The sequence below is a fragment of the Myodes glareolus genome, chromosome 6 (genome assembly GCF_982192425.1).
Source record: "Myodes glareolus chromosome 6, mMyoGla1.1, whole genome shotgun sequence".
Lineage (NCBI taxonomy): Eukaryota > Metazoa > Chordata > Mammalia > Rodentia > Cricetidae > Myodes > Myodes glareolus.
The window spans coordinates 103,059,517-103,080,066 of record NC_142031.1 but is presented as its reverse complement, the minus strand read 5'-3'; the positions used below and the strand labels follow the sequence as shown (position 1 = coordinate 103,080,066).

Sequence of the window (20,550 nt, the reverse complement as noted above, 5' to 3'; positions counted from 1 at the left end):
CCACTGACTGTAGCAGGCAGAAATACCTGCAATTTCTCTTGCCTGGTGAAGACCTGAATGAAGACTCTCCATCTGACCTTATGGTCCAAATTATCTCCACTTGTTCTCCATACACTTCTGTAGAGAAAATACTATATGTGGAAGGAATTTTTTGAAGGAATTTTATGGGGAGGTTAAGATTGGGAAGGAAAGACTTCACTTTTCCCCTTTACCAGAGTGTCAGGGAGATGAAAATAGGAAAGACTTGATTAAACTGACTGATGACAGTGATTACAAGAGCTACTAATAGCAGAGGGGGAGCCCTTAGTTTTGGACTGATAGTACTAGGACATTCCTTGAATCTTGCTTACTTATTGCAAAAACCTGGAATTTATGGCATAGTACATTGGCAAAAGTCATAAGTCAGCACCGCGAGGCGGGCAATCACCCACTGATACAAGGGGACTGATCTAATGAGAGCTCCAAGTCCAAGGCCAGCTGGACTGGGACTGAATGAGCATGTGATCAAACCAGACTCTCTGAATGTGGCTGACACAGGGACTGTCTGAGAAGCCATTGATAATGGCACTGGGACTGCTTTCGTCTGCATGTACTGGCTTTTTGGGATCCTAGTCTGTTTGGATGCTTACCTTCCTAGACCTGGAGGGAGGGGGGAAGAACTTGAACTTCCCACAGGGCAGGAAACCCTGACTGCTCTTAGGACTGGAGAGGGAGGAGGAGAGGGAGTGGGGAGAGTGGGAGGGTATTGGGAGGAGGGGAGGAAGTGGAAATTTTTATAAATTATTAATAATAAAAAAATTTAAAAAAGGAAATATTTTGTTGTTGTTGAAATGGCTTCTTTTGTGGATGTTGTGTCCTAGACTTATTGGTTTTATAGAGATGGTCATATTGTTTAAATTTATAATAAAAAACAATAAAGTTTATGATGTTGGATTTCAATGAATCATTAAAATCTAAATACCATAAATCAATATGAACCTTTCCTGAGAAATGACCTAGAAAACAGTTTTAAAAACTGTTACACTGTCTAGGGAAAGAACATTATGTATCTAACAAGAAACGCAGAAAGAAAACATGTAAATATTGTGTAGTAACAATACAGTTGTGAGAGAGGGACAAAATGCTCAGAGTGGAAAGTAAGTTCTGTGACCAAACCAGCCGTCTTCTCAAACTCAGAAAATATATGATGGCTATAGGATATAGTTATCCCATTTACTCTACAGGCTTTTATTCTTTGAATTTTGAGCAGTTATGGGTTTCTGGGTTAATTGCCATGCACTATAAGAAGCCATTTAGTTGATGAAGTTTAAGAAATTCACTAGTAATCTATGGGTATAGCAAAAAGCTTTCAGTGATTGTTTTGATGTCATGTCCATTTGGTAGAATAATAGTAGTGGGTTCTCCCAAGGACCTAAACCCCGTTTCCTTGGCCCTAATAATGGTGCCAGGTATTGGTTTAATTCCAGAGTAGGCTTTAAATTGAACCAGAAAACAGCTGGTTATTTCCATAACATTCATGTCACTGCTGCACCACTGGGCATATCTTGCCAGGACAGTCACTATTGTAGCTTGCAGGATCCACAAATGAGTGAGATTGATGATTATTTAGCTCCTGAGGCAGTGCACATAGCACTTCCCAGTACCATGAAAACTAGTCAGTAGGAATGCAGCTTCCAAGTCTACTGCTTGATTTCTCCATGTTCTATGAATCAAGTACTCAACATCTTCAGTAATAGGGTCCATAGCCTACCCCTTCCCTACAGGCTCAGGGACTTTCACAGAAGAGAGTGTGGGAAAAATGTAAAACCCAGAGGCAGTACACACAAGGCAAACACAAGGGAAGTGTCTTCAGAACACAATAGGGCGGTTGCACAGATGAACTCATAGTGATTGGGACAGCAGGCACAACAATTGAGCAGATTCAACCCAGACAAATCCCAGCGTGGAGTCATGGGAAGGGATGAGTTCAAGCCCTCCACTCCTTGCTGAAGAGATACTGTTTTGTGATAACTGTTCAGAGGGATGTGACTGCTGGTGGGCTCGACACTCAAGAGGATTTGAGCAACACAAATTGGACTAGGGTTTAAAAAGGGAGCGGGCATGGGTGGAGAGAAAGACCATGAAGTTGGATGGGTAGAGAGGTGAGAATGGATCTGGAGGGGTTTGATGAGAAGTTAATATGATGAAAATACAGTATATATGAAATTATCAAAGAATTAATAAAATAGTGTTAAATATTGATGCTTATAAGTCAAGTTCCAATGAACTAAAAAACATCTGAAGACTGACACTAAGATCATAGCAATAGTTAAAATCAGATAAAATGAGGAGAGGAAAAGAATAGCTTATTAGGGAAATGATGTCACGTACAGACAGTGAGGACTGGAATGCAAAATGAGATGCTCAAATTAAATCAAATCATGATTGACTGGTCAGACTGATACAGGTCACAAGGTCATTAGCATTCTGCATTGGTGAAAGACTGAAAGAAGGGATTTATACATTGTTGGTGGGAACAAAGATTGGAAAAATAAATACAAAGTTTACTCTAGCAACATTTAATAATTAAAAAGAAAAAGTTAAACATTGCACTGCTTTGTTATGTGAGTAATCAAATAGCCTGGATTAACCAAGAAACTTTTTTTCAGAATTCTAAATAATGACTTAGATATGGTGGGATCAGAAATACTGCTCTATTGAGATCTATCTATTAGATAATTTTTCTATCTGTGCAAAAGTGTTAAAAGTTGGTAAGAAATTCTAAAATGGAAGAAGCGTGAGGTGACCCCTTAAATAATAAAATCAGCACACACAAAAAATGAGGTAACTGGAATTAGAAGATTAAGGGATTAAATACTGGAAAGAAATCCGAGCTGGCATTTCTCTTAAAATACTTCGGAAGAGAAAACTAGTAGTGACTGCAAAATAACTAAAGTGGGAGACCAACACTTGTGGTAAAATGTTTACACCTGATGACCTTGGTGATGAGTACCACTATTCTTATTTTATATATGTTTGAATTTTTATGACAAAAATGGCAACCCATATTGGCTTGAATATCATTTGACTATGTCTCAAAAAAAATTCTGTGAAACTTTGTCTCCAGCATGGTGATAATTAACTTCTAAACTGGACCTCTGGAAGACAATTAGGTTATGGGACACTACCCTTGGAAGGGATTTCTCTTAATCACACAGAGGTTATTCTTTATCAGAACAGGCTGTTATAAAGTGAGGCCAAACAACGCAATTGGCCCCTTCAATACATGGCAAAATCCTTTAGTGCTTCTCCTATTTTAATGCTGGTGGTGAGAGATAGGGTAGTGAAGAAGTGAGGATAGACACATCGGGATTCCTACATCACATTGATGAACTTCTAAAACTACAAGTTAAAAAAACACTTTATAAAGTATACAGCCTCAGTTATGTTGTCATGGAAACAAAAACATACATACCCTCAGTTTTGCACATAAGTCCCATTGCATTAACATAAGTTTGCATGGCAAATTGAAACCAAATAGAAAATCATTCAAAACAACAAGACCAGAGGATTCGGAAGGTAACTAAGAAAAAAATGGAAAGAAAAATAAGCAAACAACAAATTCGACAATAAAAATAAAAATAACATTCAATACTTTCCTTAATTTTATCACTTTATATACTGCTAGGATCTTTTGAATCTATTTTTAAGAATCTAATTAGCAAGAAGCACCCCCTTCCTTTTGTTCCTCTCTCTGCCTACCTGTCTTTCCTTGTTTGTTTTTAAGATGAAATGTCATAATTCCCAGTTTGACCTCAACCTCACTACATACCAGAGGACGACCTTGCACTTCTTGTGTTTTCAAAATTTAAACTATTTTACAAAATTTAAATTGCTTTATTCTTTTAAGTGTTTGGGTGTTTTATTGTTGCATGTATGTCTGTACCCCAGATGTGCGCAGTGTCTGCAGTGTCCAAAAATGCCAAAAGAAGGTCTCTGTCCCCTTGAAAAGGAGTTGCAGACAGTTGTGAACTACCATATGGGTGCTAAGAGCAGAACCCAGGTTCTCTGGAAGAGAGCATCTAGTTCTCTTAACCAGTGAGCTACCTCTCCTGCCCCAGCCTCACACTTCTGATCCTTGCTTCTCCACTGAAGTGTAGAGATCACAGGCATGCACTGCCATACCTGATTTATGCAGTACTGGAAATCAAGAATTCAGGCCTCAATTCATGCTAAGCAAACACTCCCAACTAAGCTCCAACCTTAGCCCTTGGAGGCACATTTATAGGACAATAATTTGTTTTGTGGGCAAAATGTTTAAATTTTCAATGGCCGTGCAATTTAGCCAATTTAGTATTATAATAAAGGCATTTTTAGTGCACAACTGCTAACATGTCCTGCCTTATGGCATGAACATTTTCACAAGGGAATATGTCATACTTACCTGATTTGTATACTTGAGAAACAGTTTCTTTTCCTCCACAAAGAAGTTTAAGATGGCAGAAAGCTCATTAATGATGAAAGTACTTGTTGGCAGTCGATGGTTAACCTTAAAGAGAACATGGCCTGGAATTTCACTTTCTACTAGTAAATGATGTAATGCATGACACCTACATTTACATGCATAACTGAATATGCATTTGACAATGATGGAATGGGGTGTTTTAGACAAGTTGAGTTCGATGGCATAAGCTTCATTCAGCATATTTCACCAAAAAGTCAAGAGTTTTTCACATGGTATCTATCAGTCATTAAAAAAAATTTCTGGCTTATCCATGGTGTTTCTAATGCCAAGCCCTCGGTATATTTGCAAGACAGTTGAATTCTTTCCTTTACTTATACTACAAATGTTAGCTGTCTGTCAATTTGTGTGTCTGTGTCTTTCTGTGTTTTCAATTTTACATATATTTATAGTGCTTGAGGAAATCCTTTAGATATTCGAAAATAAATCTATATAAGACACTTGTAGGCATTTTACAAAGATCTCAATAAATTCAATTAAAATAAAAAATAATCTTGAGGGGGACTAAATTCCATGTCAGAATAATGACAGAGGTAGTGTAGGCCATGGTAGGAACACAGTGATGAGGAGCTCTTTCCAATAGGGAATGTTAGGGATGGACCTCAAAGAAGGTGATGCAAGTGCTCTGAAAGAGGTTTTTGGTGGCACAAGAACCTCTGGTGTCACTTAGCATCAAATCAGTCACAGGCAATACAAAAGCAAGTCAAGAAGAATAAAGGTTCTGTTAAAGTTTTCTCTGCAGAGGGCTGGAGAGATGGTTGCTCCTCTGGAGGACCTGAAGGTATTGAGTTTGATTCCCAGCACCACATGATGGCTTACAACCATCTGTAACTAATAAAGCTTGCTTGAAGATTAGAATGCAGAGCTAGACACTAGAGGCCAGGCAGTGGTATCACATACCTTTAATTCCAGTATTAGGGAGTCACACACCTTAATCACAGCACTAGGGAGGTGGAGACAGGAGTGACATGGCTGGGCAGAGAGGAATATAAAACAGGTGACAGAAGCTTGATGCAGTCTGAGGAGCACTGCACTCTGAGGACAGGACTGGCCCTTTGGTGTGAGCATTGGTAGAGGTGAGAACTCTCTAGTGGCTGGACACTTTTTCTCTGATCTTCAGCACTAACCCCTATATCTGACTCTGGGTTTTTATTATTAATACCAATTTTAGAACTTGTGCTACAGGTTGCAGGGAAGTAGGGGAAGGGGGAAATGATACTACTGCATCTTAATTTAAAATATTTTAAAGAGCCTGCTTTAGGGTGGAGGGGTCCAGGAGCCAGCAGGAAGTGTTCCTGGCTCTGGGGCTTCTTTGTATTGTCCCATCATGCCTCCCAAGCCTGCCTTTTTATCTGCAAGGTCCTTGGAACCCAGCAAGAGGCCCTGCTTCCCTGCTGAGCAGATCCAGAGAGCACAGCCTGCTTCAGGGCAGAGGCAATCTGAGAGCCTGCTCCAGTGCTGAGGGGACCTAACAGAGGGCAGACCAAGAAAAACCCCCAAGTACACAGTCAGCCACAGCAAAGATTGGACCAAGATGCCAAGACTCTGCTGGCCTCATCTGAAGGAAGAGATGGGTAGGTACCAATGCAAGAATTCCTCCAACATCCTGAAAAGCAATATGTTAACTCCAGAATCCAGCGAACACGCAACAAGAAGACTTGAACATCCTAATCCAGAAGAAGTAGAAGAAAACAATTTTAAACATAACCTTATGAAAATGATGGAGACCCTTAAACAGGAAATAAAAACTCCCTTAAAGAAATGAAAGAGAAGACAAACAAAAAGTTAGAAGAAATTAATAAATCCCTCAAAGATACCCAAGAAAACCAAGAAAAAGCAATCAAACAGGTAAAGGAAACAGTTCAAGACTTGAAGACCAAAATGGAGGTAATAAAGAAAACACAAACCGAGGGATGGCTGGAGATGGAAAATCTGGGTAAATGAACAGAAACTCCAGAGACAAGTATAACCAACAGAATACAAAAGATAGAAGAAAGAATCTCAGGCACTGAGGATACAATAGAGGAAATAGACTCAGTGATCAAAGAAAACAGCAAATCCAACAAATTCTTAAGACAAAACATCCAGGAAATCTGGGACACCGTGAAAAGACCAAACCTAAGAATAGAGGTAGAAGAAGGAGAATTCCAGCTCTAAGGCCCAGAAAATATATTCAACAAAATTATAGAAGAAAACCTTGCCAACCTAAAGAAGGATATTCCTATGAAGGTAGAAGAAGCTTACAGAACACCAAATAGACTAGATAAAAAAAAATCCCCTCACCGTATAATAATCAAAACACAAAACATACAGAATAAAGGAAGAATATTCAGAGTTGCAAAGGAAAAAGGTCAAGTAACATATAAAGGTAAACCTATCAGAATTACACTTGACTTCTCAATGGAAACCATGACAGCCAGAAAGTCTTGGATAGACGTGCTGCAGATACTAAGAGACCATGGATGCAGGCCCAGACTACTATACCAAACAAAGCTTTCTTTCACCATCTATGGAGAAAACAAGATATTCCAGGACAAAAACAGATTTAAACAATATGTAACTACAAATGCAGCCTTACAGAAAGTACTTGAAGGAAAACCTCAACCCAAGGAAGCCAACAACACCCACAATAGCACAGACAGCTGACAACACTCCACCAACACAACTCAAAGAAGGGAAACACACAAACACTACCACCCAAAAAAATGACCAGAGTTAACAACCACTGGTCATTAATATCACTTAATATCAATGAACTCAATTCACCTATAAAAAGACAGTTTAAGAGAATGGATATGAAAACAGGATCCAACATTCTGCTGTTTACAAGAAACACACCTCAACCTCAGACAGACACTACCTCAGAGTAAAGGGTTGGAAAAAGGTTTTCCAAGCAAACGGACTTTAGAAACAAGTAAGTATGGCTACCCTAATATCTAACAAAATTGATTTCAAACTAAAATCCATCAAAAGAAATGGAGAAGTACACTTTATACTCATAACAGGAACAACTCATCAAGATGAAGTCTCAATCTGAATATCTATACCCCTAATATAAAAGCACCCACATATGTAAAAGAAACATTACTAAAATTCAAATCACACATCAAACCCCCAAAACAATAGTAGAAGATTTCAACACTCCTCTCTCACCAATGGACAGGTCAACCAGACAGAAACTTAACAGAGAAATAAGAGAACTAACAGATGTAAAGAATCAAATGGACTTAACAGACATCTATAGAATATTCCACCCAAACAGGAAAGAATATACCTTCAAAATCGACTACATACTCGGTAACAAAGCAAACTTCCACAGATACAAAAAAAAAAAAATGTAGTAATCACCTGTGTCTTATCGGATCACCATGGAGTAAAGTTAGAATTTAACAACAATTCAACCCCAAGAAAGTCTAAAAACTCATGGAAACTGGACAGTCAACTACTGAACCACCCCTGGGTCAAGGAAGAAATAAAGAAATTAAAGTCTTCCTTAAATTCAACGAAAATGAGGACACAACATACCCAAACTTTGGGACACTATAAAAGCAGTGCTAAGAGGAAAGTTCATAGCACTAAGTGCCCACATGAAGAAAACAAAGAAATCTTATATTAGAGACTTAACAGCACTGCTGAAAGCTCTAGAAAAAAAGAAGCAGATTCACCCAGGAGGAGTAGAAGACTGGAAATAATCAAGCTGAGGGCTGAAATCAACAAAATAAAAACACAGAAAACAAAACAAAGAATCAATGGAACAAAGAGCTGGTTCTTTGAAAAAAATCAACAAGATTGATGAACTCCTATCCAAACTAATCAAAAGGTAGAGAGAGAATACTCAAATTAACAAGATCAGAAATGAAAAGGGGGACATAACAAGAGACATTGAGGAAATTCAGAGAATCATTAGTTCTTATTACAAAAGCCTGTACACCACAATGGTGCAGGAGAATTATCTGTATTCTGTCAATCATGTTTTAAATAAATGCTGATTGGCCAGGCAGGAGGTGTAGGTGGGAAAACCAGACAGGAAGTGGAAATGATGCAAGGAGAGCAGGAGAATTCTGGGGAGGAGGAAGCTGATTCCTCCCACTCCTGCCCAGATCACCAAAGCAGCAGGATGTGAGCTGCCCCACTGAAAAAGGTACTGAGCCACATGGCTAACATAGATCAGAAAAATGGGTTAATCAAGATGTGAGAGTTAGCCAGTAAGAAGCCTGACCTAATGGGCCAATCAGCTTTATAACTTACTGAGTCCTTTGTGTGATTTTTCTCTGGGACTAAACAGCTGGGGGGCCAGGTAGGACAGAAAAACCCCCAACAAACAGGCTCTCTCATGTTACACCACAAAACTGGAAAATGTAAAAGAAATGGACATTTTTTTAGATAATTAAATCAAGACCAGGTGAACAATTTAAATAGACCTATAAGTCATGAGGAAATAGAAGCTGTCGTCAAAAACCTCCTAACCAAAAAGATTCCAGGACCAGGTGGTTTTAGTGCAGAATTCTACCAGAACTTCCAAGAAGAGCTAATATATATACTCCTCAATGTGATCCACATAAGAGAAACAGAAGAGTCATTGCCTAACTCTTTTTATGAAGCTACAGTTACCCTGATACCAAAAGCACACAAAGACTCAGCCAAGAAAGAGAATTACAGACCAATCTCACTCATAAACATCGATGGAAAAATTTTCAATAAAATACTGGCAAGCCAAATACAAGAACATATTAAAAAATCATCCATTATGATCAAGTAGGCTTCATCCCACAGTTGCACGGCTGGTTCAACATATGAAAATCAATAAGGTATTCCATCATATAAATAAACTGAAAGAAAAAAAATCATATGATCATTTCATTAGATGCTGAAAAACATTGGACAAAATTCTACATCCCTATATGAAAAAAGGTCTTGGAGAGATTAGGGATATAATGATCATATATAAATATAAAGCAATAAACAGCAAGCTGACATCAAATTAAATGGAGAGAAACTCAAAGCAATTCCACCAAAATCAGGAACAAGACAAGGCTGTCCACTCTCTCCATATCTCTTCAATATAGTGCTTGAAGTTCTAGCAATAGCAATATGACAACATAAGGACATCAAGGGGATTCAACTTGGAAAGGAAGAAGTCAAACTCATAATTTGCAAATGATATGATAGTCTACATAAGTGACCCCAAAAACTCTACCAGAGAACTCCTACAGCTGATAAATACTTTCAGTGATGTGGCAGGATACAAGATCAACTCAAAAAAAATCAGTAGCTCTCCTATACACAAAGGATAAAGAAGTAGAGAGGGAAATCAGAGAAACATCACCTTTCACGATAGCCACAAATAGCATAAAGTAACTTGGGATATCACTAACCAAGGAAGTGAAAGATCTATTTGAAAAGAACTTTAAGTCTCTGAAGAAAGAAAATGAAGAGGATACAAGAAAATGGAAAGATCTCCCATGCTCTTGGATTGGTAGGATCAACATAGTAAAAATGGCAATTCTACCAAAGGCAATCTCCATCAAAATCTCAACAAAATTTTTCACAGACCTTGAGAGAACAATAATCAACTTTATATGGAAAACAAAAAATTCAGGAGAGCCAAAACAATCCTATACAATATAGGAACTTCCGGAGTCATTACCGTCCCTGACATCAAACTCTATTACAGAGCCACAGTAATGAAAACAGCTTGGTATTGGCATAAAAACAGAAACGTTGACCAATGGAATCGAATTGAAGACCCAGATATTAATCCACAAACCTATGAACACCTGATTTTTGACGAAGAAGCTAAAATTACATAATGAAAGAAAAAAAGCATCCTTAACAAATGGTGTTGGCATAACTGGGTGTCAACCTGTAGAAGAATGAAAATAGATCCATATCTACCACCATGCACAAAACTCAAGTCCAAATGGATATATATATATATATATATATAATCATATACTTTCAGTGATGTGAAAGGATACAAGATCAAATATATATATATATTTAAATGTATATTTAATTTACATATTATATATGTAAATCCGACCACAGTGAACCTGATAGAAGAGAAAGTGGGAAGTAGCCTGCACAGGAGACTACTTCCTACCTATAACTCCATGGGCACAGGAGACCACTTCCTACCTATAACCCCAGTAGCACAGACAATAAGAACAACAATGAATAAATGGGACCTCCTGAAACTGAGAAGCTTCTGTAAAACAAAGAACATTGTCATTAAGACAAAAAGGCAACCTATTGAATGGGAGAAGATCTTCATTAACTCCACATCAGACAAAGGTCTGATCTCCGAAATATATAAAGTACTCAAGAAACTAGACATTAAAATTCTAAATAACCCAATTAAAAAATGGGGTACTGAACTGAACAGAGAATTCTCAACAGAAGACTTTCAAATGGCCAAAAGATTCTTAAGGACATGTTCAACTTCCTTAGCTACCAGGGAAATGCAAATCAAAACAGCTTTGAGATACCATCTTACACCTGTCAGAATGGCTAAAATCAAAAACACCAATGATAACATATTCTGGAGAGCATGTGAAATCAGGGGAACACTCATCCATTGCTGGTGGGAATGCAAACTTGTGCAAACACTTTGGAAATCAGTGTGGTGGTTTCTCAGAAAATAGGGAGTCAACCTACCTCCAGATCTAGCAATACCACTCTTAGGAATATACGCAAGAGATGCCCAATCATACTACAAAAGCATTTGTTCAACTATGTTCCTAGCAGCATTATTTGTAATAGCCAGAACCTGGAAACAACCTAGATGCCCCTCAATGGAAGAATGGATAAAGGAAGTGTGGCACATCTACACGTTTAGAGTACTACTCAGTGGGGAAAAAACAATGACATCTTTAATTTTGCATGCAAATGAATGGAAATAGAAAATACTATCCTGAGTGAGATAACCCAGACCCAAAAATATGAATATGGTATATACTCACTTATTAGTGGATTCTAACCATAAACAACGGACATTGAGCCTATAGTTCACGATCCTAGAGAAGCTAAGTAGTAAGGTGAATCCAAAGAAAAACAGATATAGATTCTTTTGGAAATTGGAAGCAGACAAGATCGTTGGGCAAAAGTTGGGAGCATGGAGGTGGGGTGGGATGGGGGGAAGGGGAGAGGGGAAAAGAGAAGGGAGAAGGGGAGGGTTGGGGAGAGCTTAGGGAAGTGGGATGGTTTAGATGGAGGAGGGACGGATATGAGAGCAGGGAAGAAGAAATCTTAATTAAGGGAGGCATTGTGGGATTGGCAAGAGGCTCGACTCTAGATGGGTTCCCAGGTGTCCATGGGGATGTCCCCAGCTATGACAGCAGAGGAGAGGGTGCCTGAACTGGTCTTGTCCCATAGTCAGACTGATGAGTATTTTGCATATCACCATAGAACCTTTGTCCGTCGACAGATGGAGATAGAACAGAGACCCACATTGGAACACTGGGCTAAGCTCCCAAGGTCCAGTTGAAGAGCAGAAGGAGGAAGAACATGAGTAAGGAAGTCAGGACCACTGAGACAGTGTGCCTGGTCTAATGGGAGCTCACCAATGCCAGCTGGACCAGGACTGAACTAGCATGGGAGCAAACTGGACCCTCTGAATGTGGCTAACAATGGGGGCAGACTGAGAAGCCAAAGACAATGGCACTGGGATTTGTCTCTACTGCATGTACTGGCTTTTTGGGATCCTATTCTATTTGGATGCATACCTCCCTAAGCCTGGATGGAGGAGCGAGAGCCTTGGACTTCCCACAGGACAGGGTACCCTGCCCTCTCTTAGGACTGGAGGGGGAGGGGGCAGGCTGAGTGGGGGAATGGGAGAGAAGTGGGAGGAGGGGAGGAAGTGGGAATTTTGAATGGTAATATCAAGTAATAAAAAATTATTAGAAAAAATATTTTTAAGCTTTTAAGCATGGGCTGGAGAGATTGCTCAGCAGTTAAGCTGAGCTGCTCTTTCAGAGGTCCTGGGTTCGATTCCCAGCAACTACACGGTGACTTACAACCATCTGTAATGAGATCTGGTGCCTTCTTCTGACCTGCAGGCATATATGCAGGCAGAACACTGTATACATAATAAATCTTTAAAAAAATATATTTTAAAGGTGTTTAACTGTCTGAGACCTAAAGAATTATTATTTAATAAATTAGTGTATGCATTCCTTTAGAGGATCCTTACCTTATGCACACATTTCATCACTTCTAAAAGAACTTTTAGACTAGGTTGATCCTTCATCATTAAACCTGGATGCCACAGCTGAGAGATGGCGGTGATGATAGTGTTCTTTAGCATCTGGACCAGTGCACTCAGAGAAGAAATGTCCAAAGATTTCCAGCACTTTTCTGAGGGTGTGAAAATCAAATATGGTAAATACATTCTTCCTCTCAGCCCTTAAATCCCGAAGTTTCTTCTGGGTTATTTATAACATATCTACCATCATAACCATAAGAAAACTCCTCTATGGATATTATCATAGACATCACACTACTCAACAGATGTATGGGAAAGCTTTACTAGGAAAATAATTCTTTAAAATTAAAGAACTCAAACTCAGGATTTGAAGAACCTTGTTAATGGCTCATACTTATGATTAGTTTATTGACCATGGTTTTCTTTGTGTTTATTGATTTTATTTGATTTGATATTTCTGAGATAGGGTATTTTTATGTAGCCCAGGCTGGCCTTGAACTTCTGCCAGGCTTCTCACCTCATCATATGAATATTGATTTCTTTACATTCAACCTAGCAATTTTGTCAAACAGCTGCAAAAATCTAAAGCTATTCAGATGAATATGCAATCAATATTATTGATATTATGCCTGTTTTCAGATTTCATAAACAACTGTAGCATACATATATACTTACTTTAAACAGCAGATACCTCACTTTTCACATTACTGAGATTAAACTGGATTTTGGTACTTTTAAATAGGAGTTCTCAGACAATAACTTTAGTAAATATTAAATCCAAGTTCTCAGAGGCACTGTCAGGAAGATGGCCATCCTGGGTTACAAGAGACTCCATCTCATAAAACAGCAACCAAAAAGGTTAAAATAAATTACCAAGCTAATGCAATTAAATGATATTACTGAGATGCATAATATGCAGATTATGGACTTGAGTACACAAGACACTTAGTACACTGCATATTCCGAAAATAAAACCTATTACTTAACAAGGGTTAAAGGGAAATTGAAAACTTGTCAGAAAGAAACAAAATCTAACTTTCATAAACTATATGGGTTAAAGATTTAAGCATGAAAATTATAATAGGAAAAGAAATTCTGACATTTTAGAAACATGGGTGAACTCAAGAACTTGTTAAATAAGCCAGGAACATGGGATGTTTTCCTGAGTGTACACTAAAAACGTTGATCTCATAAAGGTAGAAGGAACAGTGACCAGGAAAGAAGGATAACTGACTGGTACAAGTGGGCAGTTGGAAGGACTTCCAACATCCCAACATCGTAAGGCAGTTAATAATAATAATTAGTTGTTTAAAAACAGCCAATAGAGAGAAATTCAAATGTTCCCAACATAAGCATTAAATGTTTGAGATAATACATATGTCAGTTACTTTGATCTGATTTGTATACACTGTAAAAATATCATCCTGGGGCTGAAGATGGCTCAGCAGTTAAGAGCACTAGCTGCTCTTATGGATGACTGAGTTTGATTCTCAGCACCCACATGGCAACTCACAACCACCTGTAACTCCAGTTCTAGGGGACCCAACATTGTCTTCTGGCTTCCTTGGCCACAGGCATAAATGTGGAGCACAGAGATACATGTAGACAAAGCACTCGAGCACATAAAAAAAAATCTAATATAAAAATGTCATATTGTACTCCACAAATATATATAATTACTATTAGGGAGGGGAGTGGAGAAAAATGTATAGCTCAATAAAAACAATAACAAAATCTTTAAAAATAAATAAAATGGTAGTATGAAGGACTGGGAATACAGCTCAGTAGTAGGCTGTCTACCTAACGTACACAAAGTGCCAGGTTTAGTCCCCAGCTACATACATACATACATACATACATTCAAAAATTATGGTGGGAACATGGGAACTTTTTTTAAAATTTAAGAGTGAGGCAGGCCTTTTGAAATGTACCTCCTAGATCTATAAAAGAAAAGCACTTTTTGAGACAATGTTTCATATAACCTAGGCTTCACTGTTTAGCCAAGGCTGTCCTGAACTCCTTCCTGGTCCTCTTCCTCTACATCCCAAATGCTGGAACTACAAATGTTCACTCCCACACCCAGAAAAATCTCTTGTAAAAAATGCAAATGCTGGAGCTAGAGAGATGACTCCATGGTCAAGAGGCAACTGAACCCAGGTTCAGTTCCCAGCACCCACACGATGGTTCACAACTGTTTGTAACTCCACTTCTAGAGCATCTGATATTCTCTTCATGCCTCCACCAGCTCTGGTACACGTATGATGCACATAAATTCACTTAAAGTGTACACACACAAATTTTATTTATATATATAACATATATAATTTATATTTATTTATATATTTAGTTTAAAATACACTGCTCATTCAATCAATACCATTTAATAATTTAATTCTGCAACTGTGTTTTGCATTTGCCATTTTCTTGCATGTCTAAGTTTATGTCCATCCAAGAAATACATGTCCTCGCTACTATAGCAGCAGAAGAATGGAAGCAACTGATAGCACTGGCAATGTGAAAGTGATTGAAACTTTAAAAGTTGGTTTAACATAGTCCTTAAGCAACACCTGGTCTCTCTCTTGAGAGAGGGTTGTTATAAAAGTGCGTGTGCATGCACATGCGCCCATGCACCAGCACAGAGGGCAGGATATCCAGTGTCTTGATGAATCATTCTATGCCTTATTCCTTTGAGAGAGGTTCTTCCACTGAATCTGGAGCTAGTCTAGTAGCCCACAAGGCTCAGCTCCTCCTTTCTTTGTTCCTCAGAGCCCTGGGGTTACAGGTACCTGCAACCATGCCAGCTTTTCTTGTGGGGGCTGAGGATTGGAATGTGTGCACTGACCCACTTAGCCATCTTCCTAAGGACCAAAACAGGGAGTTTTGATGTTCACGCACAGAATTTAGAGTCTGTAACCTTTTTCTAAGATGCTTCTGGGATCATTTATAATTCACGTATATAAACTTTTGTATTTTTAAGCATCAAATCTTCAACATTCACTTAAAATTATGAAAATACCATTATTTTAAATAAAATAACAGTGCTAAGTTTAACCTTGCTTCTTATCACTCTTCATTAAATGTTTGAAGTTTTCAAAAAGTGAGCAAAAGCTGTAAAGTCTGATTTACCATGTTTAGACACTGTATGATTAACGAATTCTAATGCTAAAGTCCTAGCCACATCGAAGAACAACACTTGCTCTGTAGTAAGAGTGGTGGTTTCTGGTTAATCTTTGCAAAACTTCACATACCATGTACTCAAATAGGTATTATGAAATGTATCCAATATTTGCTACAATTTCTACTTCAAAAGTGATTCTACTGAATATATTTGTAGAATGATATAAAACTTACGCAAGAATTCAAATGATTCTGTATTCATTTTGTAAATAGCTTTTGCAAACTCAACTGTCAGGGTCTCCCAAAAGTTCCTAGGGTCCTGCATCATGGGACATTCCGGGAGCAAAAGAAAAACCAATAGAGCATCTTGATGTGAAGAATTGTCTGGAAGATCTTTGATAATATTACTCTGAAGACATGTGATTATCTGTGAACAAAAGGTGGGCAAGGAACAAGGCTGGGGTTATACAAGACACATTATTGTGAACAAACACAAGTTATGACTGCAGGTTTTACTCAACTGTCTTCCAGTTAGGAAGTTCATTTAAATCCTTCTGAAGCTTATTGATAAAACGTCATCAACTCTTACACATTCCATGTATCTTTGAGGTAGAACTCATTTGAGCCTGCTGCCCATTTCATTTTAGAGTACTTGAAGGAAATAAAGTGAAAGCACATTGAAATGGATGTACACACTAAATAGTTGGTTTGAAACTAATGCAAAGGCCCCCAGAAACAATTGTGTAAGCTAATCGCTGTGGCACACAGGGGGAATGCATTACTCAGAAGGCTGAGGTGGGGGATCGTATGAGCTCACAAATGAAAACCAAGTTGAGCGAGGGCTTGCCTACTGTGTCTGAAGCACTGGTTTTGACTCATATAAACCAGATGTGATTGGGCAACACTCAGAGATAGGAAAAAGGATCAAACGTTCAAGGCCACCCAAAGAGATGGAGGCCCATCTGTGATATGATAACCTTGTCTCAGAAAGAGAAAAGAGGAAATGGGAAGAAAATGCTGTTACCCTCTCTCACACACAGATACATACAAAACCCACTTTTGTCTTTATTTTTTTTCACAGTCTAAGTAGCTCTGAATTGATACTTATTCTACTCAGGGAAAGACTTTTAAGATACAACATATATAAAAAGTAACAGGAGGAATAATTGGAGGTTTGGTGGTGGTGGTTTGTATTTTATTTTGGAAAACAAATTTTATTTGGAAAAGTAAGGAGTCTTTCTGTGTACTTCAGGGTGACCTGGAACTCTTGAGCCCTTGAGCGTCTTTGCCTCAGCCTCTCAAGCGCTAGGATTACAGGCATGGGCCACTATGACTGTCTATATGGTTGCCTTTATATTTGTGTGAACATTTATTGAGTATGGATCACATGTCAAGGGATCACATGTGAATTATTCTAATAATTGTGTGAAGTAGTTTTTGCTTTTTTTCTAACCTTTTTCCCTCTATAGATGAAGAGGAGGAGTCTCAATCAAAAGACAATAGAGAGAGAAAGCTACTCAATTTAAGATAGCTCAAATACCCATATATCTGGCCCCAAATCAGCCTTGAAAAGAAACATTTTGTCCTATCTTTTTTCATTTTCCTTCTAGTGTCCAGTCAGATGACATTTCTCAGTGTTCCCTGGAGCTGAGTGGAGCATTGTGACCGAGTCCTAACTTCTGAATGTGAAGGTGATATGCCACCCTTTCAGTTATGGCCTCTATGGCCTCTCATGTGACCAAACTCAGGAGAGCCAATGAAGGATTGTATAGTCTTAGAGTCTTAAGACATTGGAATGAAGCCAGAGTAAAGAAAAAAAAATTATGAGAAAATTCTCCTCCATCCCTCATTGGGCTTTAGTGAGAGGATTAAATCTTCATTGGATTAGGTCCTTGAGGTTCAGAAGTTGTCTGCCAGATCAGCTAGCATTAAAATTCTCCACCTACTGAATGTTTGCTTTGTTAACTATAGTGTATGCCTATACATGACACAGAGCTAAATAAGATGATATATGCAGCATTGAAGTATGAAATTCTTCATGTTATTTTATTACATTTAACCCTCTTACAGTTCATTCTTTTCAGGTCTAACAGAATTTTTTAATTTTAAATAATCGAGTTTATTTTATCTTATTTGAAGACAGGATCCCATGTACTGCTGACTAGCCTCGAACTTGTTACAGGGCTGACAATGAGCTTAAATTCTTTGAATTTCCTGACTCTACTTCCGGACTGTTATAATTACAGATATCTTTTTTACCATGTCCTGTTTTTAAGGGGTTCTAGGGAGCAAATAAATAATAATTTCTGTGGATGGCTAGTAGGTGTTAAATAGAAAAACTCATCACAATGTCAATAACTCCAAAAAATAGTAAAGTTAGACTTCTTTCTGTATATGACATCATGGAGTCTTGAATTTACTAATGTGCATCATAATTCACAACAATGTGCAGCATTATTTCCCAAGGGATTTCATTAAGAACTCCCTTCCATGAGTTTGCTTCCATGAGAAGCAAACACTTCTCAGAAATACATGGAGAAGAGCACCCGGAGTTATCTCCCTATCAAGTAAATAAAAATTCTTGGCCCAAATGTACTGGATATCTACTATTCTTTATTTTGAACATGAGAATATAGTATTTATTACATAACAACCACAAGTTCCCCCATTCTCTTCCAAATGTAGAATGTACTTGAATCTTTTTAAATGGCATGGGGATTAGCTATATGTATATATGTGTGTATGGCAATGAGGATTAAACTATGACTCGTATAAGCAAGTGCACTATTACTGAAAATTACACCAGCATTGAAGATTACTTTAAACTGAAGTCAACTGAGATATAGCTATGGCAAAAACAGTCATTTTGGAGCTCCTCATACATCTGATTCAAGCAGAGACTCTTAGGAGCAAAGCTGTGATAAATCCCTTTGGGGTAACTTTATTACCAAGAAGGAAATTAAGCACTCAGATCACATACATCTGTATGAGGAACTGTATAAGGAACACCACAGGTAAACATTTTTTCTATCTGCCTCCATAGAAACCCATCTTTTCTGTCCATAGATGTCCTCTCTTTTTCTTTACCCTAATAAGTTAGTGCATAAGCCCTGTCCCTAGCTTTCAATGCAAATGAAACAGCCTGTCTTCCTTTCTTCTATGCAACAGATTGTCTGTGTCTCCCCAGAGTTCATTTGTTGAAATTCTATTCTTCAATACATTAAAGAACTAAGACAAAAATTTTGGTTGATGATTAGTTCATAAAAATAGAGTCCTCATCAATGGGATTAGTGGCCCTATAAGTAAAACCCCTATACCTTTCTTTCTACTATATGAAAACACAATAAGGACATAGTCTTCTATCAATTTTCCCCTTATCAGATACTGGTTATGGTGGCATCTTAATCTTAAAGCTTCCAAATAACCCAGCTCCAAAGCTCTAAGAAGTCAGTTTCCTTTGTTTGTAAGACACCCATACTATACTATGTTGTGGCAATCCCAAAGTGCCAAGACATCCTGATAGCTGTCTATTGTTAATTTGCAGCTTCCTGTAATCACAACCTAAACTTGTAGTTTCCTTTCTACACAGTCCAGAACCACAGACTTTAAAAACAAACTTAAAATCATAGGTAAAGAAGACATTACCCAAAGAAAGGACGGGATGAATAAGTAGCAGAGGTGGTGTAGAAGGTCCTTCGGTATTTGTGTTGCTTTCATTGGTTGAATAAAGAAACTGCCTTGGCCTTTAGATAGGGCAGAACTTAGATAGGTGGGGAAGACAGAACTGAATGCTGGGAAGAAGGGCAGTGTGGCAGATGCCATGAAGCTCCTGCCTGAGACTGACGCTGGTTAGAATCTTTCCCAGTAAGCCACAACCTCATGGTGATACACAGATTCATGGAAATGGGTTAGATCAGGATGTGAGAGCTGGCCAAAAAGAGGCTAGATATAATGGGCCAGGCAGTGTTTAAATGAATACAGTTTCTGTGTGATTATTTCGGGGCTAAGCTAGCGGGGCGGCAGGGACCAAAAGCAAGCCCCCTCTCCTACTACACAGAGGTTCACCAGAAATATGCCCAAGATTCATCTCAAAACAGACATTGGTCTTTTAAAACCACTCACCAGAGGGTCTCCTGCTTCCTAAACCACAGTTCTTTTCATGTGCATTGGTAGATGCTTTGTGTCTCACTGTTGCTTTCCTCATACTAAAAACCAAAAGACTACATCCATTGTGCATTTAGTGGTTAAAAAAAATGCCACCACCTATCACAATGTCTGGATTATAGCACCTTCATAAAGGAGACTAGCCCCCTGTTTAGTCTCATTCACAGGTCCTGGCCACCTACCTCCCACCAAAACTAGTGTGATTATGCTGTATCTTAAGTAAGCCAAATAAATAATGGTTGTTACCAAGGAAGAAATCCATGGCACTTCTGCTAACTTCTTGAAGACATCCCTTGCCATTTTTAAGTCCACATCAATGAAATTCTTCTCTCCAGGATCTCTATAAATACAGCAAATGTTAAAAACACATAAACAGATGAAAAAAAAGAACAGCATGATATTATTTTGTTTTTATCTTACCATGCACAAAATATTTATTTAAAGCTTTCCTCTTTTCAAAATGACAGACTAGAGTGACACGGAAATTGTTCAATGTGCTCTTGTTAAAAAGGAGTAAACAACAGCTTGTTATCTCTATGTCAGTAACATCAAGTATGGGCTGCAA

The 20,550-nt window shown here is 38.2% G+C and overlaps 1 protein-coding gene across 5 annotated transcripts in view; it reads right to left on the bottom strand.

Moving 5' to 3' along the window:
* The window catches only part of Herc6 (HECT and RLD domain containing E3 ubiquitin protein ligase family member 6), a 57,416-nt gene that overhangs the window by 12,315 nt on the left and 24,551 nt on the right, over positions 1-20,550 (bottom strand). For 4 of the 5 annotated variants that reach the window (XM_087907456.1, XM_087907453.1, XM_087907452.1 and 1 more), the window contains 5 exons: positions 20,232-20,325; positions 16,056-16,248; positions 12,693-12,856; positions 4,424-4,528; positions 3,455-3,562 (listed from right to left, as the gene is read on the bottom strand). In XM_087907456.1, the coding sequence (XP_087763582.1) occupies positions 3,455-3,562; positions 4,424-4,528; positions 12,693-12,856; positions 16,056-16,248; positions 20,232-20,325 (664 nt within the window). The remainder of the gene's footprint in view (positions 1-3,454; positions 3,563-4,423; positions 4,529-12,692; positions 12,857-16,055; positions 16,249-20,231; positions 20,326-20,550) is intronic. The other variant, XM_087907454.1, reaches the window with a different exon arrangement.